This window comes from Ceratosolen solmsi, unplaced genomic scaffold (assembly GCF_000503995.2).
Source record: "Ceratosolen solmsi marchali unplaced genomic scaffold, CerSol_1.0 scaffold47, whole genome shotgun sequence".
Lineage (NCBI taxonomy): Eukaryota > Metazoa > Arthropoda > Insecta > Hymenoptera > Agaonidae > Ceratosolen > Ceratosolen solmsi.
Genome location: NW_011948419.1, coordinates 3,261,292 through 3,288,342, shown reverse-complemented (window position 1 = coordinate 3,288,342; position 27,051 = coordinate 3,261,292). Strand labels below are relative to the sequence as shown.

The following is a 27,051-nucleotide window of genomic DNA, read 5'->3' as shown; positions in this document are numbered from 1 at the left end:
ATTTTCTTTAAGTCTATAAATTCGAACTTTATATAGCACTCATGCGCCTGTAGTGTAGAATAATTAAGCAAAATTATATATATATATATATATATATATATATATATATAGCATTGTAATGATTTAAGTCTATAATTATATTGAGGATCAAAGCCGGGAATTTTATCTGTTTTTTTTGTTTCTTTTCAAACACAGGCATTTCATATGCAACTGAGGTTGGTGCGTGTTAACGAGCGCACCAGGGGAATCGTATGATTCTTCTTCTTTTTTTTTTTTATTTTTTTTTATCCTTCTCCAATGTAAACGGACTCGCGTAATTTTTAAAAGTACTAAAGCACGGTGAGTGGAAAAATTATAAAATACCAAATCATCCATACGAGCTTCCGTATTTTTCATAATTATTCGTGTATTATTTGCCAATTAGGTGAAATTGAAGATTGAATTACGGGCATTTTGCCTAAATTATACAGCGATTGCTTAAGAATAGTTGTACTCGTATCTGACGGGGATCAAGCGTACTTTTAATGTTAATTATTCTTTCGATTGAAGGAAAAATGCAAAATTACCTTTTGACTTTTATCGGCTAGGGAACTGTGTACTCGTTCCTTTGCCTCAATTGCATTATTCTCCAATGTCGTAATATTCGCGGACTGATGTTTCACGAAAACCATTATTTATGTATCAGTGATGTGCCTACCTGTATTTTCTATCTGTATTGATACGTAGGTAGAAGCGTTGTAGAATGACGATCGATATCGACAGCATTTTAATTTAGAAGAAAATAACACTTAATCAATTCTGTTAAAAAATTATGTTCGATAGAATGGCTTTTTTTTAATTATAAAATTATTTATAACTAGTAATTTATTGTATAATTTTCCCTCGGCGTTAATGGTCGTTATAATTAATTGATTAAAACAATGGAGAAATGATAAATGTCAAATTTATGTTTAATCCACTGATTATTAATTGAAAATTCGCTCGAATTATTTATAGTAGAAACAATGAGTAAACAAATATCACATTGATTTTATTAACGTGAAACAAAATATGTTTGAAGTCCTGGATTTATAAATATTTTCGATTAAAATGTTAAGAAATTTATTTAAAAAAAAAAAAAAAAAAAAAAAAAAAAATCAATCACGAATAATTTTCTTTATAAATTTCAGTCAATACTCGAATCAAATTTTTTTAAAAAAAAAAAAAAAAAAAAAAAAAAAAATCAATCACGAATAATTTTCTTTATAAATTTCAGTCAATACTCGAATCAACACAAATTACAGGCATTTGTTTGCTTCTTCCGGCATATATATTTTCTATAAATAAATGAATTAATAGATAAATATTTTTAAATGATTGATAGTCATTTGCTATTGTATTATGCTGTTCTATGTATTATGTAGATAAAATTCCCTCGAGAAATTCGGTAGATTCGCGGTTTAAGTACACCGTTCCATTGCATATTGTACTCGATAAATTCAAAATTAGCTTCTTTGTAAATTTAATAAACGCATGTATTATTATAAATTTTTATTTACTGCCCTTACCTTAAATATTGAATCAATTTTTCGTCTGTTTAAACAATGAACGATAATATGCTTATAATTTAATACAAAAACTTATCGCTAATTCTAAATTATATTTTACAATTTAATTTCAATAAACTCTAAAATAAATAGGTAATAAATAATCCATCTTTTTTGTTTCTACGTACAAGAATAATGGGTCTTTTAATGTTTAAATTGGAAAAATAAGTATTATCATCATTCATTAGCTTAAATCCAACATTATTATGTGTAATCATGAATGCACGCGGTTATAATAAACTTCAATATGGATTTAATATAATTATTATACAATAATTATACAAAAGTACATTTATGCATTGCTCAAAGGCCATTTTAATATAATATTTATTAATGAATTGTTGTAAATCATTATATTAGGCTTTAAATTGAGTATAAATTATCAAAATATAAGTTAAATGACAAGCTATAAATCAAACAAGGAATTGTTCGATTATTTCTTTTATTTTGTTGATAAATTTTTATCGATCGTTATTACATTTACCAAAGTAATATATTGCATGTACATGTGTGATTGATGGTACATTGAAATTTTATCGAATTTACTTAAAACTAGGAGAATTAAAGATATGGACATTTGTCACGATATTATAAGTAAACTCTAAAACATATTATAGAATAATATGTGCAAGTATTTTCCCTTTCTGAGCATCTTAACATTTTCGTTACATACATTCCTTTGTGGTCTAAATAGTAAGTAATTGTACACTAATTAATAAATAAAATTTCCCAAAAAAAAAAAAAAAACAACAATGGCTTTATTGAATAATAAATAATGATGATCGATAACGATGTGTTTAAGAACGCACCACCAAATTTTATAAATTAATATTGACAATGACATTAATATAGTAGAATAAACCAGAGATTTTAAAAATTTACCTAAAGCTTTTATAAGTTTTGCCGAGTGTGATGGAGCATAAATTTATTTATTTATCATTCTAATTCGAGTTGAATCGTTCGAGGTTAAAACCTTATACCATAAATACATTTATTTAATTAGTTTCAAATTGCATATTAGATAAATTTTTATATTAACGAGAAACTATATAAGCGCAAATATGCCTTTTACTGAATTTTCCTACTTTATTGACCATAGAAGCATTTGGAAAATAAAAATGTTTTTCGAATTTCAAATGACAATTACGTGCTCTATAATAATATTTCAGTCACTATGGGAAAATTTAAAAATTTCATGACATTTTCACGATAAAGCACTTTGAAATTCTCGATTATCGCAGAGTACTTTTTAGACATTATTATTTCAAAAGCTTTTAAATTTCATGATTGAATACTTGGCTATTCAATTATCGTTTAAAGGCAATGAAAAAAAAATTTTTTCTTTACTTTTCGATTGATCGATAAATGAAATTACACATTATTATTTGCGATCGATTAATTATGCTGACGCCAATACCATTTCACCGATCCTAATCATTTAGATACCGACATTGTCGTAGTCAACGATAAAACGAGGCAACGAACTACCGCGGTACGATGGCAATTTACTTCTTATTTCCCACACTTCTCGTGCACGTGTATTTCCATATTATCCTTGCCTCTTGCTCTCTAATATTTAATAGAATGCAACAATTTATATGTCTGGTTCAGTGACGTAATAGACACATTATCGGGCTGTTATTGCAGGTCGTCGACAAAGAGTCGTATACATCGAGGATATCCGCGTCTCGCGAGCCGCAACGCTCATACGCAGGAATTAATTAAAAAGTGGCAACGGTGCCTCTTCCCCTCGTAGTTTCTTGCAGTTCGTGTTTATCTCGGTGGGAGAGCGAGAGAGACGTAAAAAAAAAAGATTTGAAGAGCCAGCAATGAGCATCTGATGTGTGTGTGTGTGTGTGCGTGCGTGCGTGCGTGCACATGTGCGTGCGTGCGTGCACATGTGCGTATGCGTGTGGGCTGGTGGAGTATGGCCGTATGTCGTGGGGTGCGCGCGGAAATGGCATCAAAGACGAGGGGACGGCCAGTCAGCGTATAAGTTTCCACAATCTCCGTTCCTGTCGTCGGCTCTTTTCTCTCCTCCTCCTCCTCCCTCCCCTCCCACCCGCCGCTACTCCGTTCTGCCCCTGCCACAGGCCCATCCCTAGTCTCTCGTTCTCCGTCGATCCCAACTACTACATAGGCCATCTCTTTATACGTCAGCCGCTTGGTTTTTCTATCCCCTAGACCCCGGCCGGCATCGTCGTTGTCGCGTCGTCGTCGTCGTCGTCGTCGTTGTTGCCACCACCATCATTACCACCACCATCACTACACCAGTATCACCGTCACCACACCACTACCACTTCCACTACCACTACCACTACCACTACCACTACCACTACCACCACCACTACCACCACCACCACCACCACCATTATCGCTACCACCACCACCACCACTACCACCACCACCACCACCACCATTATCGCTACCACCACCACCACCACTACCACCACCACCACCACCACCATTATCGCTACCACCACCACCACCACTACCACCACCACCACCACCACCATTATCGCTACCACCACCACCACCACTACCACCACCACCACCACCACCATTATCGCTACCACCACCACCTTCATCACCACCCCACCACCATATACTATCACCCCTTGGTCCTACACCGATCTAGTTGGCCGTCTCTCTTTTTTCTCCCTCTTGCCAAATATCTACCATCTGCGGAGTATAGCCCTGCCCGGGCTAGCCAGCCTCGCACTACTCTCATCCTACGAACGCCCATTTACATGTGTGCGTGCACACACGTACGTGTTGCGATTCGAATGGGCAAAAGAGAGGGGGGGCGTAATAGAGGAGCGGAGCAGCGAACGGTTTGTGCTCTTCGGCATTTTGGCTTAGTCCCCTATTGTGCGCCGGCCCAAAAGTTTCCTGCGACTTTTCTGTGAACGAGGAGCGTACTTGATAAAAAGAAAATCTAATACAAATCCAACCCTCTCTTGGCATTTCTCTCGTTCGCTGCCTGCCCCTCTTTCAAAAGAGAAAAAAAGAGGAGCGACAGTGCTGAAGGGTAGCGAAGGGTAGCGGAACTCGCGTATATATATGTGAGTTCATCGGTGAATACGAGGGAGAGAGAGAGAGAGAGAGAGAGAGAGAGAGAGAGAGAGATAGCGAGAGAAGCCGACGTTAAGGAAATTTTCCGGGCGTACGATTGACGACTGCGTAAGTCTCTACTAAAGCTGTGGTAGGGGGACGGACGTAGGCACGGTACGTCGGTGGTTTTCTTTGTTCTCCTTGGGCGAGCGTACAAATTTGCATCGGCAGTAGCAAATATCGCAAGACACGTGTCTAGTTCGGTTGAAAGTCGCGATAGCCGTTGATTTTGATAATTGCGGTGTTTAAGGCGTAAGTGCAACGGTGTTGCGCGTGTATCAGCCTAAAAAAGTGAGGTTAGGTATAAGCGGTTGCGTGCGCTTTATCACGATATAATACATGCATGTGGATTCCTCCGATAACAGAAAAGATGAGCGCACGCGTTATTGACAAGAATAGTGGAGGCGGTTTGATGAAGACGACTGCCGGCGTAGTTAGTCGAGTTATCGAGAGCACGGCCAACAGTCTGCAGCAGCAACAGCAGCAGCAGCAAAACAGTGATTGGCAGCAGCAGCAACAGCAGCAACAACAGCAACAGCAACAGCAACAGCAACAACAAAACGGACAGAACCTCCTCGTCGTTTCGCAGGATGCACAGGGCAAGGAACTCATTGCGGTCGCTGATGAGCAAACCGTCAATGGTGTCAACGTCGTCCTCGACTCGTACTGTTCGTGTACTTATTCCCTTTTACTTATTTCGTTGATGTGCCTCATATTTATTTATTTTGTCCGTTAGATTGTGCGAACAGGCATTTGTTTGAATATTACATTGCCATCGATTAGTAGCTTATGCTTTCTAAATCAGATATTTATATTTCAGATGAAAATAAGTTGGCATGATGTGGTTCGAATTGTTTATTTCCTGCTTATCAGTTGTAAAATTGCTCTAAAATTTTTTAATAATAAAAATTGTTGTAAGGGTGGGTAGTATATACAATACCACTTTTGGGAAAATGCATGGGATACTTAACAAGCCATTTGAAAGACAAAGGCTCTTGGTCATTACGATTATTAAATATTACTTGGAGATGCGTACATTTTCATATTGTTTATATTTTTAATTCTCAAGCTGGCATTGTCTTGGTGCTGCACAAAAATGATTTCTAGTATATATTCATTGAATATAATATGTACAGTAGTAGTTATAATTAATATGAGTGGATATAAAACAGTCTTGTGTGTTAAAATTACGTCTCCGTAAATTTATTTACAATCCGTAAAATGATTCCGTAGAATGATTTGTACGTGTTGGAAAAAAAAATGTTGAAAATTGAAATTCAAATTATTAACGCCCTTATTTTTCTATTTTTTTAAAAAAAATTTAATTAAAGATTTATTTATATATATAATTTTAATTAAAAATTAATTTAATTAAAGATTAATTAACGCATCTATTGTATGAAAATTGTAATAGTATTAATACAAAATTGTAAGATTGCATTGAATGACTTTTTAGCGAAGGGGAAAACAAAGCTTAAAACTTTAATAAATAGTTTTAAAATTTTGATTTGGTGAAATGCAAATATTCAATATAATAATTATAAAGTATTGTATATGAATTTTTTTTTTAAGGTTTTTTTTTTAATATTTTTTGCAATTTGTATATGAAGCAATGTAAACTTGTTAACCGTTGAAAAATCTTTACTCGTGTTTAACCTATCTTCAAGATTACAATTAGTTTAGAAGAAATTGTATATTTCTCATAACAATAATTGTTAATTAAATAGTGCTTATTTTGCATTAAATCGATATTCCTTTTTAGTTTATGCAATAAAAAATTACAATAGATAAAAAAATTATTTGAATATGGAAATTTAATGTGTAATAATTATTTTGTAATTTTCATGTCTTGTATCTTAATGTAGATGTAAATTTTTATAAGGTTTGCTAATAATACTAATTAAGCACTTTGTATGAATTGCAGGGTTACTGGAACTTGCCCATCGAGAATATCAAGCTGGAGACTATGAAAATGCGGAAAGGCATTGTATGCAATTATGGAGGCAAGAAACAAATAACACAGGAGTTCTACTGTTACTTTCTTCGATACACTTTCAGTGTCGCAGACTTGAAAAGTAAGTAAAACTTAATTGAAAGCTAAATGTTCCTAGTTCTCTTTTCGTATTCTAATAAATTGTGCGTTTCAAGTATTTTCATACTATTCTTTAACACGCTATCAACAATATCAATAAATTTACCGCTACACCAAAACAATCGCAGAAAGATTTATAAATTGGATATATTTTAAAAATAACGTTAACACTCTTATATTACTTCTGAGTTTAATGTAAATTTTTTCAATAGATCCGCTCACTACAGTAGCTTAGCTATTAAGCAGAATCCTTTACTGGCCGAAGCATACAGTAACTTGGGAAATGTTTACAAAGAGCGTGGACAGCTTCAAGAAGCATTGGAAAACTATCGTCATGCTGTTCGGTTGAAACCGGACTTCATAGATGGTTACATTAATCTTGCAGCGGCTTTGGTTGCAGCGGGAGACATGGAGCAAGCTGTTCAGGCATATGTTACAGCATTACAGTATAATCCAGTGGGTAGTTTTTAAATTAAAGATTTAACATTTTCAAATAATAATGGAGTGTCCATACATTAGTTTATGAGACTGTAGACACGATAAAACGAAAATAAATCAGTTAAACCATGAATTTGTATAGATAAGATACGGTCATCTGTGTAAAGTTAATAATTATAGTTGGAAATTTGAAATATGATTCAAACAAATTGATATTCAATAATAAATTATGAATATATCGGAACATTCATTACAACATTTTGTAGTACTTAAAACTTAATTTGACACAATGCATTATTTTACGTGCGTTATTTATTATATATTTATTGTACATGAGAAGTTTTTATTACAAAAGCTACAAATTAATAGAATCATACATCATCAAACATGTATTCTTCAATATTTACATTTGAAATAATTAATATGTATTTAAGATTCATCCTAATAAGGTATATTTTTTCAGGATCTTTATTGCGTAAGAAGCGATCTTGGTAATCTCTTGAAAGCATTAGCAAGACTCGATGAAGCCAAGGTAAGTTGAATTTAACATCGTACTATAAGTTTTTAAAATCTTCACTCGAGACATTTTATACATTGATACCAGAAGTCAAAATTCTTAATCTCAAAAACAATATGGAATTTATTTGATTGGAGGTACAATTATTTGTCACGAATCTAGCAGCAAAATATCAATTGTAGATGGGCGAGAAAGGTTTCAATGAATATTATATATCTGTGTATCAGCTAGTGTAGTTCTGAGGAATGTTTAGAGTATATATGATTGTTTTCATATAAGCACACGCAGAAAGCTGCCTTTGTATACCAAAATTGCGCGCGTCGCGAGCAGTTGTCTGTCATCAAATTTAGTAATCTAATGCCATGTTATCCATAAGTCGTTTCTTTACAGCATTGACTTTCAAATACAGAAAATATTTCTACTATGGATAATACGTATTGCATCTGATATACTTATTTTTTCTCTTCTGTTATAAAGCATTGCTATTGTACTAATTAATGTGAAAAATCACTTACTTCGATTGGTGTTATATGCAATACAGGAATAAAGGGAATATTTCTTTTCTTGTGGAAAAATAGAGTTCAGCAATTTTTCATAATAACGCATGATTAATCAACTGCCTTACACAGCGCACTTTCATGATCTTTTAAATATTGTGGGTGGCGGGTGGGGGAGGAGAAAGAAAAGAAAAAAGGAAATAGAAAAATCATCAAACAACATAATGATTTGTGTATTTGTAAATTGATTTGCGAGTATTAGTTATTTCTTATAAATAATCAATAACAAAGTACCGAGTTGAAGTATAAAGCAACATTGAAAAATGCCCATAATTTGATAATAATTTGTTATGTATAGAAAATGGTTTATTTAGAGCTCTATTTTACTATACATTTGGAGATTTTCCCTTGCGGTTTCGAAGCTGTTGCAAGTAAACGGCGAACAAACCAGAAATGGCATTAGGAGTAGCTTGTAGCAACGCCTCGCTCGACATTTGACACGCACTTCGGTCTTGTTGCAAGCTCATCGATTTATGACTGCCGATCTTATTTTCCCGTTACATTAATCATTTTCCACATTAAACAGCTATTATTACCGCAAGGCATTACTTTTGATTTTGAAATGTATGTGCGAATAGGATCGGCCGCGCGCGCTATTAGCTTTTAAGTTCACTTTTAAAATCCTTTCATTTCTTATTAACTTTTTTTTACAGCACCTTTTTACTTATTCCTCCTTTACTCCCATAGCGTAGTTCTTTCTCATGCAAAGTCCAATGCGTTAAAGAGCAATTGGCGCGAGACTGCTTGGCTATTGTAAATTTTGATGTCAAAGATTGTTAAAATTACATTGTACGTCATTGTTACGAGTCCTTGAAAGACTTCCAATTTTTATCGATCCAAATGATTAATTAAAAGAAAAAAATGCACAGCTGTTAAAGTGTTTTTTTTTTTTTTTTTGCATTTAAATCGAAATGAAATGTGTTAAGTATCGAAGCATATTTTGAATTGAAGAATACTCTTTTTGTAAAGTTCATGTTATTAAAAAATATTAAATTGAAACACTACGAGAGATGCAATTCTTTGGGCAATTAGATTACGTTTAGTCAAGAAGTCTGCTTTGTCACGGAGTTGGTGACTAGATGCGCTCACGAAATTGTATTATCAAGAATGGTCATAATATAAAAAGGAAAAAGAATTTTGTCTCTTGGATTTATAAATCAAGATTGGTATAATTGAATATTGATATGCATGACGACGTTGCTTCACTCAACTGGAATAAGCGATTCGTGAGGGCATTAATGTATTTCGACTTATTTAGGATAAATAATGGGTGGCAAGGGAAGTTTTCTGCTACTCTATAAGGCATTCCTAAGAACTATCTGGCTTGCAATAATGCCAAATTTTTTCTTTGTGCTTTTTTTCAAAACCCGTCCAGCCACTAGCTTTTCATTTAGTTAGAGTCTTTTCTTTTTTTTGAAAACACGTGTCACTAAATGATGTTGAAAGTTTTGCATCGCGCTGAACAATGTTTTTAAAAGTCAAACTCAAATTCAATATTGAGAAAAGTCAAGATTTTAATGTATCACCACTCGTGTTTAAAGTTCGGTTTAAATAAAGTTATGTACGTAATAAAAGCAGATTTAATGTTATCATTTTTAATTTAGGAAATATCATTGAACGTACAAGCCATTTTTTTTTCTTTTTTTTTTTCTTATGCTTTCGTTCGATTAAACATTGAAATGTTTTTAGGAGTAGATTACACTGAATATGCTTTCATAACTAATGTAAAACTTACGCAATCAGTCGACATTAAATTCCGATTTCTTCTTCGTTTTCGTCTTATTATTATCATTGTTATTATTATTATTATTATTATTATTATTATTATTATTATTATATTACTATTATTATTAAAAAGTAAAAGAAAAATACGTGACATGCCATAAATGTACAACTTAGTTTTTTTAAAGTCTTTTTTCCATTTGTTCTTTCAATTATTTTATCATTTATATATGGCGTATATAACATTTATATATGGCGATTAAAGGAGAGTCATTGTTGAACAAAAGAAAATAATCTACTTATATTACTTTAACCAAAGAAGCCTTTAAGTAGTTTGCAAAATTAAGATTCTCGTTAATAATTTTTTTATTTATACCGACTAGACGTGCATGTACGGTAAGACTCCGGTAAATAATAATAAAGAAAAATAAAACAAAAACAAAAAAAAAACAAACAAACAAACAAACAAACAAAAACACTAAATCTAAAGTTAATCTTCTGTGCAGCAATTTAAACGTGAAATTAATGTAATATTCACAATCGAAATGAATATAAAGAAGATCCAGTGTAGTTTACTTCTGTAAAAATTGCCGGTCGAGTCGGATTATCGAAGTGATTATCGAAGTGATCATTATTTAGGTTCGGAGTGAGTGAGGAGATACGAACGAATTCTATCTTAAAAACAAAACATTTTAACAATATTTAAATCTTTTTCTAGTACTTCAAAAAAGCTCAAAGCTTTAAACGAACACGATTGAGAGCAGTACATAAAACAGATATTAAAATTCTCAAGTGACCAACGAGTCCTCTGGCTGTATAATGCGAGCCTGACGTGCCCATAGGTATTTCAAAAAAAAGATACAAATATATTTTGATTAAAAAGCTAAGATAAAAAAGATAAAAAAAAAAAAAAAAAGAAAAGAAACGAAAGTTGAAGTGGAGTGGTAGTGTTGAGAGAGTACAGAAAGAGATTAACGCAACTATCTTATTGTCTGTGGACGGGATTGATCGACTCTAGGAGAACGGGGCAAGTGCGGATACAGAGACACGGTCGCTTTCTCCAACCGGTCGAACACACGCTGCGATGAGGTTATTCAATAGAGCACTGTGTCTCAGATCATAATTATAATCGAGAACTTACGAGCCGTACCTACTGTCAACCTACCGAAGGGTACTCTGAAGGTAAAGTAGTTCCCGAGGCCGGTCTCTATTCTCTTAATTTTTTCTCCTCCAGTCTTCAGCGACACCTTCCTTGTTCATCCCGTCTTCGCCAACGAAGAGTGATTCTTTAATCGTGCTTTTAAAATTTTGGTTACTTGTACATTTGTAGATATGTCAGCTTGTGATTTCCACATTAAAGAGAATTGTTTCATACGTGAAAAGGATTTTCTTTAGTGTTTGTTTCAAATAAATACATAAATAAATCAATAAATAAATAAATAAATAAATATATATATATATATATATATATATATATATATATATATATATATATATATATATACATATATATATATATTTTTTTTTATTAATAACGCGTCAATGCGATTATTGTCTTTCACAGGAATGAAAAGCATCGCTTAATTATGGGCAAAATTTCTTTATTGTTTCGCGATAAGGCATTCGAAGGTACTTACATATCCGTTCTTTTCATTTTTTATTTCGTGACAATGTTAAGGGCTTTAATTGACGTATCGTTAAAACGATGACGAGACCAAATGTTTCGAAATTATTTCTTACTAACTTTTTGCCTATTTTTAATGCATTAATGAATATTAAGTAATTATAAAGTTAAAAATTGCTTGTTTAAGGTATAGTGAGTAATTTTTGGCACCATTCCCTTTTACTACGCAACTGTCATCTATTAATGTTGAAATTAATGCCCTGATTAACACGTAGAGGCCGGCCGACCGTAAATGCCCTTTTTTTTAATCTGTTTTAGGTACAGATTTACACTGAATTTTGACAAACTGCAGCCCGCTTGTTCCTACGCGTTATAAAAATTCACGTAAATATCTGCTCAAGATCGTCACCGTTCTTTCCTAAGCTGCATTTTTTATATTTTCAGTTTTCTTATTGAATTTTATCATTTCGCACAGAGCAGTGTACTGCCAATAAATGGAGGCTCAAACGCGCTGGATAATCGACCACTATCCACGTTATTTTGGATCGATGCTTCAGCGCGCTTTGGTGACGTTCTTTAGCCCGAGATTATACCATCCATTCTCATTGGATAAAACATGTAAAATGAAAATAAAATAAAAGAACGTGTGTCCGTCTTTCCAAATCATTATTTTTCTTTTCCGAAGAGAGTTTATCAACGAATGGAGACTTTTTCAGAAAATACGAAACTTGTTCCAGTATGAGAGGAAATATTTTTGTGTGTCTTTTTTAAGAATTCTAAACCTGGACCAATTGACGAAATTCACGAGTGCTTCGCGTTCACAGTCGCCGTGCCTTTTGTTTTCTTTCAATGTCATTACATTTCGAATTATTTTTTGTTGAATGATATGTCTATAGTATTCTTATAGATAAACATCATTCCAATGTCTTATTTCATGGTAGATTTTATCTCGAAAATACTACATTCAATAAAAATGATCACTCAACACGATTATACAATTACACGTTTTCTGTACACACAGGCTTGCATTGCATTTGTTTTCCTTTGATGAAAATTTAATTTACAAACAATACAATAAATAAATCATTTTACGATAATAAGAAAAATTTACTATAGACACATTCAATGTATATGGAAAATTTTAACGCATTAATACGATTTATATTTCAAATTCAGTAATACAATGCTGACATTTAATACTTATTTATTGTAACAATTTTATATTTTTCATGTTTTTAAAATCGTAAAAATAGTATAAAATGTTGAGGGCGTTTTTCACGATGATATTTTCATTATTGTATAAATGATACAAAAAAAGAAAAAAAAACGCGAAGCTCTACTTATCTCTGTTACCGGCGTTAATACAATTTTACATTGTAAAACAGAAATAATTTAAGTTGCAAGAATTTATTGGAAAAATAAAAGCGTACGATTATGGAATATTAATTGATAGGCGAAAAAGTCGTGGCGACTGTGAACGCACGAGGAATCGACGAAACCTGGGCTTCTTCGATCACATAAACTTCGTGGCCACAGCGACAGCAAAAAATGACTGTGCATTTTTCTCTATTTTATTCTTTTAAACTAATAAAAAAAAAATAAAAAAAATTTCCTTTTATTTCTCTCTCTCTCTCTCTCTTTCTCTCTCTTTCTCTCTACTCTATATCTATCTATCTATCTATCTATCTATATATCAACCTACCTACTTTTCTCAGTCTCTATACTTATCTCTATATATTTTTATAATTTTCTCTCTCTCTCTCTCTCTCTCTCTCTCACACACACACACACGCACGCACGCACACACACACTCTCTCTTTCTCACTCTTTGCATCTATTTCTGTCAATTTATTACTTCCTCGTTCTTCTAAACTTTTTCAGTCTCTTTTTCGTTCTTGTTTCCTGTTCGCGGAGAAAAATAATTGGTTGCGCTAATAAGACGCGTTTGAGGATATTATCGTTTGACGAAAAATAAAATTCTAGTTGCAATTGAATTTTATACCTATTGGAACTGCTTTGCATAAACCTGAATTCTTATGTTATTTGATTTAAATATCTCACAATAACGTAAAAAATTCAATCGGAATTATAAATTAAAAGATTATTTTGACCTTGTATAGAAATTTAAAACTTTTTATTTGAAAAAAATAAAAAAAAAATAGATAACCTCCTCATTAAATTGATAACATTGAATGAATATCATTAATCAATTAATTAGATTAATTCTTTCAAAATCGTAATTGCAATGATTATTAAATGCAACAAATTTATTTTGAATTTAATTTAAATTGCAAGCTTTTTATCGCTACATACAATTACTTTTTTCCACGATATGACATAAATCGCCCAGATTGCCTCGAATCCCAAAGAAGCTTTTTCAGAGAAAATTCGCTCACGTGCTCGTGACACTTGCATACATAATATACATTGTTTTTATACTTGACTGACAAGCATGTGTGCGATGAATTTGCAAATTTTTTATTTTGTAACGATGCTCGAGAAGCCGCAACTATGTAGAGAAAGCATGTAATGAAATATGCACGAGTACATCGGCGAAACCGAATAAGAATAATTGGGAAAGAGAAGTCGAAGTTGGCGCTTTGTTTTTTTCTTCGTATATAAAATTTTTAGTATTATCTAAACGCACGAATGGGATATGCAAAAATAAAAAAGAAAATGTGAATAATTATTAAAAAGCAGACGAATGTGTTTCTGTTGAATGAAAGTGAGCGACGTATGATGTGTACGTATATGCCAATGCGTGTGTACGTATATGTATATATATATATATATATATATATATATATATATATATATATATATATATATATATACACATATATACATAAATACGTATATATGCATACGTAAATAAAAGACGTATATTTGATAGCTTTTGCTATAAAGACGACAGGAGTTATTAAAGTACCTCGACTTACCAGGACGATATTGTGCTTTTTTTTCTCTCTATTTCTGGCGCACATGAATACACGTGCAGGCCTGCTACTTGAAGGCCATCGAGACGCGCCCGGACTTCGCGGTCGCCTGGAGCAACCTCGGCTGCGTCTTCAATGCCCAGGGCGAAATATGGCTGGCCATTCACCATTTCGAGAAGGCGGTTGCTCTCGACCCGAACTTCCTTGATGCCTACATTAATCTCGGCAACGTCCTCAAGGAGGCCCGTATATTCGACAGGTGAGTCTTTATTTCTTTATGTTGGAAAATGAAACTGTGGCAGGTAGTAGGGCAAGTCAGTTGATATGCACTTGCACGTACTCCAAACGGAAAAGTATATATAATAAGTTTCTGAGATAAGTACAAACAGATCGGATGGCACGACAATGATTCGATTTGTCATTACAGGATATTTTTTTAAGCTTTTTGGCTGCACATAATTGAGTAATTTAATTAAGTAGTTTTAATCATTATCAAATTCGGATTCCCATGTGATTCCATTCAATTACGCGACAGAATACTGACTAATGTATTTAAACGTGAAATGTTCATTGAATTTTAATTGAAATTTTTAAATGCCAATCCAAATACAAATTAAGCTACTTTTAATGTCAGTCAAATAAGATTTTCATTGTTAAAGTGTAAAAGATCAGTTGTTATGTGAGTTTAGAGCTCGAAGCAAATTTGGTAAAAAGAAACCGTTTTATTATGGAAACTTAAAAATACCTTAAAGAACTTTTCATTTAATTTAAATCGATAATAAAAAGGAGCACTCCTTTTCATCATTATTTGTAAATGAATGTTTCTGCTTTCCGAATCAGTTGTAATTTAATATTAGCCGCCAAATAAACTTTTTATTTGCACTTTTCCGCTCTATCTATTTTATTTACAAGTTTATTCCATTTAACCAATACTTTGCTCGAATTTATCACTATCGATCTTACAATCATGCATATTCTTTTATTACGTCATTGTTTATTTACTTACTCCTGTGCTGTTATTCGTGTAGTATAAATATTACACGAATTTAAAAATACAATTTGAATTTATTAAGCATTCGCGATCTCGAAATATTTTTTATTAGTTGCAATACAAACAAAGCCTCCAGTGCCAAAGAAAATTTTGTAGGAACACCATTCATAAAGCACATACATACAATATTGTTTGATGTAGTATTGTTTCAATACAAGGTAATAAAATCTTGTAAAAATTTTAATAAAAATTACTCTAGAAATAAGGTATCATAAAAGGAATATTGTATTGCTTGTTTTCTTGAATATCTTGACTTTCTTGTTATTCATATTTTCTATAAAACTATTTGCAATAATGCCAATGAGATTTACAATTAATTAAATTTCAACCATATTAAAATAACGCAGTGCCAATATTTTTATAACATCTTGTTTATTTGTATCCTAATCTATAATTATATGGTTTATTAATTTTAAAGTCATCTAATCAATATAGAACGTTTTAAAATTATGTTTATTTTTTTTTACCTAACGTTGATGATGTATAAATATGTTGATGAGAAAACTAGATGTTACGCCGATTCTAATGATATATAGCGCATAGGCAATCGACGCTATATGTAGTCGTAATGAATAGTTGCGATGGTATGATGTGTTTGTGGAACGTGTTGGTTGTGATGGTTCTCAAGCGTTAAAAATGAGCAAATTTTTTTCATAAGGTAGGTGACTTTGTGCTTACATTGTTAACATAAAACGTGAAAAAGAGGAATTCAGCTTTAATATGTCTGGAATATATATCTTGTGTATTGAAAGTCGCGAAACTCCCTTCCGAACTAAAATTTTATTACCGCATTTATAGTCATTAGCCTACATGAAAATACTACGTTTCACGCACAGTTGGTGGCACTTCCTTAACATTTAATCTCGTCTATCCTCGGATTCGGATTGGTGTCCTGACAGTTAGGAGGTTTTAGTTTCTGGCACATCCACGCGAGCTTCGTGGTAAACTTAAGTCAATCATCTTCTTTTGCTCTTTAGTAAATTGCAACATATTTGTCGTGACATTGTGCTCGTTTACTAGAATCTTTTTTCTAAATTATAATAAACATGGATATAGCCGAAATGTTTTTAAATTACATTATTTTTAGTCAAAATTTAGCCAAGATAAAATTTTCTCTATGATTTATCAAATTGTAAAATAATATGCTACACGATCCGTTTGAAGAATATTCATATTGACTTTCATATTCCATATAAATATAAAAAATATATATAAAAAAAAGAATATTATCTTTTAATGTTTGTGAACAGCTGAGTGCTAGATAAATTATATGTATATATTAATAGATCGTATTAGGTTAGATATAAAATAAAAAATTACTGTTTATATAGTAATATACGTAATAATATACAAAAAGTGAAAATTGAAGTAGTAATTAGGAAAATACCTTATATTATATCATAATTTTTTTATAAATAATCCAAACATTCAACCATTATTAAAGATATTTACTTTTTAATAGAATTTTCTTTTAAAGAAAATTTTTAGCAACACCTGAAAATAGATGATTTTTTAAAGATTTATAAATATTAAGCTACTTACTTTCATATTTATTTGAATTCATAGGCAAAGTATCGTAGCTCATTCTAAATACCCAACCACTTTTGCTATATTTGTCTGGAGTTAAATATAATATTTATCCTTATTTACAAAGGACAAAAGCGCTATAAATAATGTGTGTTATATATTTATTCATAGCCATTTTAGTTAGCTAAGGATATTTTCATTTTTTCTAATTTTTATCCTTGTACGTGTTGTAAAATGATATTGGCAACCAAACATATGCATTCATTATTGAATTCTGGTAACTTACTGTTTTACTGTCCCAGTTCATCCGCATATGTCGATATGAACACATTATATCTTTCTTACACATCACTAGAAAGTACGATTAGAGTATTTTTCGTAAACGATGCGTTGGAATTTTTAGGATGGAAGTTGAAGATCTTTTATTTTTGATTATTACTGCTATTTTACATCCTCCGCACGGTTTTTTTTGTTTTTTTTTTTGTTTTTTTTTGTTTTTTTTTTGTTTTGTTTTTTGTTTGTTTGTTTTTAAATACAGGCAATTTTTAGTAGTTGCCGAGAAGTAAGTACGATTATTACTGATGCTAATACCAAGAGTAAAAAGTATTATACTTTTCATTAATGGAGCATATACATTTTTTTACATATTTTTTAATTATGTACGTACGTATGCCACTCATTCAATGGATTTTGATAAAAATTTCATTTGTAAATAGGCAAAAAAAAAATTGGATTACAAAATTCAATAGTTTATTAATCTCAATACAGGGATTTTTTAAATAAACTTCTTATTCATTGTGATATAGAACTTTATAAATTGTTAAATAATCTACTTTTAGATGCTCATTTTATTTACAGACAATTATTAGATAAATTAAAAATATTGAATTAACTATAATAAAGAAACTTCTACTTTAAATTTTATCTCACATATGACAGTTCGTAATCTCAAATTCAAATTTTTTATTATTCAATTCATTTTTTCAATAAGCTTTACTGTCATATAATATTATATACTATTTAATAAATTTTTTCTTTTTACTCTTAATATAAAATATTAAAAACTTTTTTATTTTATGTTTTATGAAAGATAAATTATTGGGAAGATTTATATACATATAACTATATATGTACAAAAAATGTTTGTTATTTTATAAAATTCAAGAGGGTTAATAATGAAATTAAAAAAAGTTATAATATAAAATATAAAAAAAATTACTGTTTGAAAAAGAGAAAGTTCCGTTATTAAATATGTTTAATTTTATTATTTAAAATTTTAATTTTCTATTAAACAATTAGATTATATTTCTTAAAAATAAAAATTTGTTTGATTTCGCGTGATTTATTACTAAATTTATCTACTGTCATTGCTCAAACAAATAACTAATTTGAGCGAATACTGCTTTTGATTTCAGTATTTTAAACTTATTTCTAATTTCAAGAGAATTTTCAGTCCAGAAAAAACTAAATTGGGATAACGTTGATTACAAAATATTATTAGTTGTATGGGCTAGCACAAATTTCAATTTTTATGTTGATAATTATTGTATATTTAAATAATAACTTGATAGGATATCGGGATTAAACTTAAAACTTTTGAAATTAATTGAATAAATTAAAAATATAATTAGTTTTTTTAATTACTTTGTTATTTTTTCGGGTTAAATTGTGCATTAATACAATAATCTAATTTACATTAATTTATTATACAATTTAAAATTTTTACACTTTTTCATCACAAACATAAAGCATAAAAATAACTTTGAAAATAATGAAAAAAATTTATCAATATTGTTTTATTCTAGTTAAAGTGTTTTAATTTATCTACAGATATTATTTATATTTTAATTTGCATAACGTCCAATACAATCGATAAAATAAAATAAGAAATGTCAAATGATATTTTGAAACATGAAATTGAATAAAAGAATAATCAACGTATGTATATCAGAATTTTCTAACCACTACATAAATTGTCATTCTTTTTCTTAAAAGGAATTTATTTACATTTTCATGGTCTAACATTAAAAGTTAATATGAAACATATAATAGTTTGTTTATCGTATAAGCCAATCTTGCTTTCTTATTTTCACGAATACCGGCACGATAGATAAAGAGGACAAGTGTCATTTGCGTATAAAGAAATCAGTGGATATTTCATGGATTTTCCACAACTGTTGGATTTATTATTTATTTTACTATATACCAATAAGATAATTGTCTTAAACATTGTTTTTATAGCAATGATTAAACAATTGCCTACAATCTAAGTTTACAAACAAACTTTATCTTATTACTTGTTAATAAATGCAGGTTTTTTATTTAAATGCTCCTTTTTATTGTTCGTTAAGTGAATAAAATATTAATTATAATCAATTACAAAATGTTGATTTTACATTTAATTGTTTATAATTTGATAATAATTGCAAAAATTTCTACTTTTAATTAAAAATTCATCCATTTAAAGTTTAATAACTCGCATTTATTATCAAATTTTAATTTCAAATGTATTATTTTGCTAAATTGCGTGAAATTACTTTCTTTTTCTTTTTTTTTTTACAAATATTAAATCAAATAGTCGATGAATGTCATGTTATTATTACTATTACAAAAAGTTATTCAATTCTAATTTGACTAATTCTATCTAATCTGACTTCAATTTAAATTTTATTATCTCAAAATGTGTTTACATGTGAATTTTACATCATCCTTGTTTCGACAAGGTAAACGATCGTTAAATATCTTGTGAGAATTTTAGAATATTTTATTGTCGTTGTTTAGATTAAATTAATTTACATATTAAAGCTCACTTTGTGTCATTATTTAATTGGTATCGAAGCATTGACGACATACATAATTAAACAAATTAATTATCGAACAAGTTTTTTAAAATAGCATTTTCTTCATCTCCTTTGTTTTATGAGAAAAATTTTATCTTCACTTTTTGATTGTTTTTCTTAACAAAGTAAACTTAATTTTTTAAGAAATTTTGCAATAAAAGCACCAATTAAAATAATACGTATATAATGTAGTAGTAAATTCAATGTTCCGTTGAAACAAAAAAAAAAAAAAAAAAAATTTTAACAAATAACACGGCCCAATAGAATAAAATTCTGTTCTACCCATGAAAACCATCGCTAATAAATATTTAGCATAGAAATTCCAATTTATTCGTTCATAAATGTAAAATTTTGAGAAAGTTACGATGATATTTCACTATACTTGATTTCGATTAATAATGAAATAATATGTAAAAACGTCTGTTTGCATATGATTTTTCTCATTTAGTTTATAATAGCGTTTATAATAGTTTCTCTTAAACATTATTAAGATACAGCGCTTGGGAGTATAAAAATAGATGTTTTTACAGATATTGCGCACGTCATTAGAGAGACTTGGCGCCGTATTATTGTTTTATTGCCTTTTAAGTTCCTGCAAGATACTTATAGAAGAAATTCACTTGCTTTTGTTTTTCCCTCATTTTTTCGTTTATTTTCATTTTTTATCTATTTGGCTAATGTCTGTACGTTTAAATATTTAATTTTTAATGCAGAGACATGAAAAGGCAGGTCTTAATAGCAATGCGCCAATAAGATTATTAAATTTTATTAATGCATAATAGATATTAAAAACTTAACTGAACCGAAGTGTTGCGAAACGAATGCCCAATGGATACGTAATGTTTGATTAGTTAATTACAAATTTGTATACTGAAGATACAAATCTTCCCTTTACATTTTTCAGAATGAAGATATTTCAATACGTACACAGTAATAAATAGAACGATCGATTATTATTTATAGAATGAATGATTTGAAGAGTGAACAAAAATTTTAGCAAAAAGCTTTCTTTCTTTGCATAATTTACCATTATTATCGCAAGGAATAAATTTTGTTGGCGTTAGTGGACGCAATCCGTTTTTTATAACATTTTGCGATAACATTAAATTTACTCTTTAAGGACGAACAATCGACTATCACTATATCAAAACTTATACGTGTATATGACGTTAAAATTTGTTTATAAAAAGCTTTTAATTGGGTTTTGATATTTACCGTCAGGATGTCAATAAAAAATTTTTTCAAATATTCGTAAAATGTACTTTATTAATGATAGAAATCTTGAAAACAGTACTATAAATTTTTGAAAGGATTTTAAATTTAGAATCTTACATTAAGAAATAATTCTTGTGAGCTCGTGTATAAATTAATTTTCGTAAAATTACCTAACGACATGGAACTAATGGTGGTAACTGCACATAATTTTGGAAACAAAAAGCGTAAAAATCAATTTTCAAACTTATTTCTCTCAATATAGGATTGGAGTAATACAGATAAAGGCAACCTTTCTGTATCAGGATTTCATAAAATCCTGTGGAATCTCTAGCTTTCACAGCGGATTCGGATATTTCAAGAAAGTACAGATGAAATATGTTTCAGAGATCGGGATCTTCACGTCTGCTATTTGTCACCAGAGTCATCTAATATTTCAGCTTTTTATTATACGAATAAAAGAATGTAAGAATCTTTGTTTCGAACAAATTGATTCGTTGCAATGCACAATTTGACTAATTAATAGGATATTTAAATGCTATTTTCTTTAAATTGTAATGCATTGCATATTATGAATTGTTATAAAGTAACGCCAATTTGCGGAAATGATCTTATCTATTTAATAATCTTATTTAGATAATAAATCTTAATGTACATAATCTTAGGCAATCTTAGGTATTTTGTGAATCAAGTAATCGTTCGTTTTATTCTTTTTTTCAATCAAATGCTTTTAGCGACATTAAAGCCTTTTTTTTTATATTCAAAAGAAATTTTAAGATTTTTTATTTATATTGAAGTTCGCTTCTCATCTTATAAAAATAATTATAGCATTTGATCTTTTCAAAAAAAAAATATTTATAATTCCTTACACGTCGAATGTAATTATTTTCCGTAAGTTGAAACATTTATCTATATATTAGAAATTAACGTTGTTAGTTCATATCGGATTATCTCAATTAATTTATAGCTCTATTCAATGAATTCGTAACATTAATTCGTCTTTTGGTCTCACAAGCTTTTCGAACTTTATGAATCGTCTTTGTTTATTTTTCATGTTTGTTGCCCATGAAGTTAAGCTAATTAAATCAAATTAAGCGTAAAATTATTTGTTTATAAAATCATAATGAAATATTAGGATTTAAAGCAGCTGCGAGTGAAGAAATTCCTTGAATATTCTTTAATATTCGTGTGAAATATTTCTATGAAATGTGACTTTACCGTAGGTGTTCATGATTTTAAAGTTCAAAATAATTAGCGATAGGCGATAAAAAAAATTTTCAAAACAATTGATAAATACTGAAAGTTGTAAAAAGTACGAAAGTTTCAAAAAGTTTGTGTATTAGAATTTTTGTTCGAATTCCGAACATTTCGAATTCCGGGTGTAAAAGTTTTGAACGAATAACCAAATGCTAATCATCAATATTTCAATATACCCGGATTAAAAAAATTTTTTTTTTTTTATAATATGAATAATGTACCGATCAAGTTATTCTTAATCTTCGAAATATTTCGCAATTTTGGTAGTAACGTCTTTCGGATAAGAAACTTTACGAATGATATAAAAAATGTGCAATCCGTAAAAGTGAATTATTTTGATGCTGCAGTTAGTTACATAATTATTATTGTTTTAAATTAAAATCCACCTTCAATTTCCCGTTTTATTCCAACAGCTATTTAATCACAATTAATAGTTGGATTGAGTTTATGAATCATTCTTCTTGATTGGCTTTGTGATTGGCTCGTATTAAATTTTCTCTATCCTTGCGCGTTTACATTATCAATGGCACAACGAAAACTTGGCCCGTCGAAACAATTACTGTGCCTTGGAGCTATCTAGAATAACTGTTATCGAACGACTCTGGAATGGTAAATTACACGGGCTTAGAGGTATCGATTTTGCAAGCTAAACCTTTCGCCCACATGACAGATTAATATCTGAGGCTATTAATTATTGCTCTAATGATCTATAAAATTAACGACACTACTGGGAACTTCTGCTGCTTTTATTATTAATTATGAAGCGACAATAGAGCAGAGGCAGAGGCAGAGGCAGAGGCAGAGGCAGAGGCAGAGGTACATTAACGCACGTAAATCGTTTTAAATCGCTGTCCGCCAGGGCACGTAAGTCGTTTTCAGAGTCTCCAAAATTAAACATTCTTCCCTCCGTATAAATCGCGCGCATCCTCCCATCGACTCCCACAGCAATATAATACGATCTGTCCACCCTCTTCCAGGTTCTTGGAGCTATTCCCTCTCGCCCTATGCCGTGCCGCCCCTTAAAGGCACTTATTGATTCGTCGCCGAATCACATCTACGTTAGGAGCAGCAATGCTCATGTACGCGTGTGCGTAGACACTTTTTAGGAAATCCCGCAACCTTGCAGCCAATACGCCTACTTTTTATCTTTACGTACGACGAATTTTAAATCTCTTTCAGCTAAAATTCCCGATAACGTCTCATCGTACCTCGAAATAGGCGCGATTAAGAAGATTTTGTACAATCAGTTTCTTCTTCTTCTTCTTCTTCTTCTTCTTCTTCTTCTTGTTCTTCATCTTCTTTGTCTTTCTATAGTTTTTCCGATGTGAGAGTAAGATGATATGGATCGCGAATAACGCATTCATCCTAGGTAGGTTGACAAACCCAGTGGCGCGTTATCGATGCTCCATTAATTTATCCTACACATACAATGTTGGACCTCTTCACTGATATATGTGCGTTTGATTATCGTACACGGCGAGACTAAATTGACGTCGAGAGAAATGGAATAAAAATTTCATACCTGTAGTACGTACGCTCGTAACGAACTTCATCATAATCCATTCAAGGTGATTATTGGATTAAGAGTATCGAAAATAGAAGATTTCAAATTACAACTGTCATCCCCAGTAGTATTGCACATTAGTATTATTAATTAGTTCAAAGTGTACTGCGTTATTTTTTTTACATTGTTTCTCTTTATATCAAGTACATACATACTAATAATGAGGCGTTCTACGGGAGATAATTATAAAAGACATTTATTTTTAAAGTCAAAAGAATCTATGTTTTATTAAGTGTTTCAGCATATCGGTCCATTTGGATCTTCGTTTAAGTTTATCAATTCGTTATATAATTGTTTCAATGCTTAGATCATTAAATCGCAAAGTTATTAATTTACAACGTATGTTTTGACATTAAAATACATTATATGGATTATAAATGAATTTGAGTCGCTCACTCAAGAATTATCCGTGTGCTAAACCGAGAAAAAGTTTAAGTTTCTCTTTTTCGTGTAATTAATCTTATAATATTGGATAATCCGGTTCTGTCTAATTATACGTAATAAAATTATCTATTCATACGATTTCATTTAATAAAAATAAATTATAAATTGCCGCAAAGACTTTAGAAAGTTTTTAGCTATTTTATGTTTTTTAAAAGTTGTATTTAAAAGTACGATTGATATAAGTAGGGGAAAGTGATTTTTTGTTGTTAAAAATTTTTGTTTGAATTCTACATTACTGCTGTTTATAGGCAAAAAGTATTCAGTAAACAGTTCATTATCCAGGAATCTTTCCTAAATTTAGAAGAATATCTGATTAATTATACTTTATTATTAAAAATACTTTACTAATAGATTATTAATGCTACATGAAATTTATTGATCTATTTTCATAAGATTCAATCAGAAATTGATTGAGTCATGTGTGGAGAACTAATTTGAAGCTCAAAGCAAAAGTTGATAATTATTACGCTTTTATGTGCATTATATACTTTTTCACGACTTTCAAACATAATGTGTTTTGTTTATTACTTTATCAGATGTGTAAATTTCACATTTTACCGTAACACTTGTAGGCAAAAATGTAGGGACAAAAAAGAAGATTAACTATTATAGTTGTTAAACATTAATGTGGCAATTTTAGCAATTAAAGTTTCTGAGAATTAAATATGATATTATAATTTTACGTAGCAAGCAAGAAGTGCACGTCAAGTAATTAATTAGAATTAGAAAAAAGTACGAAATTTGATATTATAAAAAAGAAAACTAATTTTTTATAAGTTGAATTTTCATCGTAAAATCTGAATTCTTTAAAATTTGTTGTAACAAAATTATTCATATAATTAACTTAATGTCGCGAAAGGTATTTCGACGATGTAAAAGAGAATAAAAAATAGGATACTTGCATTAATGTCCTTAAAAAGGTATTAAAAACTTAACTGAAAAAGGCATTCAAAAGTCTAAACATTGTAAATTACTTTAATATTAGCAAATTCGTTTGGTAAATTTCGGACTAATAAGCGACATTCTATTAATTTTATTTTCGTATTTATTGTCTCATTTAAGAAAGTAAATAGATCTTTTGTATTTATTAAATTGCAATTTATTAAAATCTATGATTATCGTAATAAATAAATTTGGTAGCTTGAGGCAACAACTAGGTACATTTATTAAGATTTTCATTAAATGAATTTTCTGTTGAGATGTAAAGGGATCGCACTAACAGAAACATATATATGCATTCTTTCAGATATCTTCATTGTTATTAACATAATATTTGTCTTATTTTAAACAACGCAATTTATCATTTAATATTTTGCATTATATCAAAGTCATTGACTATCATCAAACAGATAGGAAAAGTAAATAATGCTTGCACACCGATACGCATCTCACAGATTTTGGATTACGGGAATATATTATCTCGCGGCAACAGTAATTACACGTAAAGAGAACATTTGAAAGAAAACAAGAAATATAACTATTATAACCCTTATCTCTACTACGTGTATTTATCTACCTGGAAGTCCGACGACTAGTATATATAGATCTTATCGCACTTTATAATTTATCCGGCACTAGTCTCTACCGACGTTACTATTAAATGATTCTCTGTGAAAATGCAGTATAGTCCGATTTTACAAGCTATATTGTTTTTCTCATGCAATGGCATATGCATGATCTTCTCCATGATCCTTATGTTTCGCATAATTATTGGCTGTCGTCAATTATTTAGTTATCTATCCAAATAACATAGATCAATAAAAATAAGGTAAAAAATAAGTTTGTTACTTTTCATAGGACCACGAAATATTTGTCATTTGATGTGCGTTAGGTCGACCAAATCCTTAGACGAGTCATAAATATTTTATGCATTAAAATTAAAATTAACGTATCATTTTGAGGGTTTGTGTGTGTTTATTTTAAATAAATTATCGGATCAAGAAATTTAAAAAAGTTATATATGTTTGGAGTAAAAAAAAAAAAAGAAGAATTTTGTAATAACTATTAGAAAATAATAGTATAGTCATTGACAAAAATGAAGGTAAATTGCTAACTAATAATTTATTTCAATTTATTTGCATTAAAAATCATCAATTTCTATCAATATCTCAATTTAATTTTTAAGAATATTTACATATTTCTAAGAGGCTATTAATTTGTTTCATATTAATGTAAAAATATATGCTACTTTAAGTGAAAGGAGGATGTTAGCTTTCATATTATTTATTAAACAATTTTTTGATAAGTGGGATTGAATAATTTATAGACGTTAAACAGGAATTATGGATGCGCCCCAAGGGTAAAAATTCAATTTATAGGAAACTTTTATTTTTGCAACCACTTTTTGCAATCATTTATATATGGAATTTGAAGAGGGCAGTATTAGTGCTAATGGTTATAGGAAAACTCTTATGAAAGAACGATTATATTTATTTATATGCACGCATTGGGGTGGAGGGGGCGGTGGTGGTGGTGGTGGGTGGGGTATATAAATGCTGCAGTATTGGAAAGTACTCGAAGCTCAAGAATACATTTTAGAAATATAACGAGACTTCTGCTTTAATAATATG

The 27,051-nt window shown here is 30.2% G+C and overlaps 1 protein-coding gene and 1 long non-coding RNA gene across 2 annotated transcripts in view; both read left to right on the top strand.

Annotated features, from left to right (window-relative positions):
• Positions 1-27,051, top strand: part of sxc (O-linked N-acetylglucosamine (GlcNAc) transferase sxc) — a 79,261-nt gene that overhangs the window by 15,953 nt on the left and 36,257 nt on the right. The window contains exons 2-5 of the mRNA XM_011497473.1: positions 6,625-6,775; positions 7,005-7,248; positions 7,694-7,762; positions 14,649-14,845. Of these exons, the coding sequence (XP_011495775.1) occupies positions 6,625-6,775; positions 7,005-7,248; positions 7,694-7,762; positions 14,649-14,845 (661 nt within the window). The remainder of the gene's footprint in view (positions 1-6,624; positions 6,776-7,004; positions 7,249-7,693; positions 7,763-14,648; positions 14,846-27,051) is intronic.
• On the top strand, positions 10,927-12,712 carry LOC105360542 (uncharacterized). The gene is made up of 3 exons (XR_912805.1): positions 10,927-11,208; positions 11,969-12,034; positions 12,126-12,712. It is a non-coding gene; the product is annotated as an uncharacterized LOC105360542 (long non-coding RNA).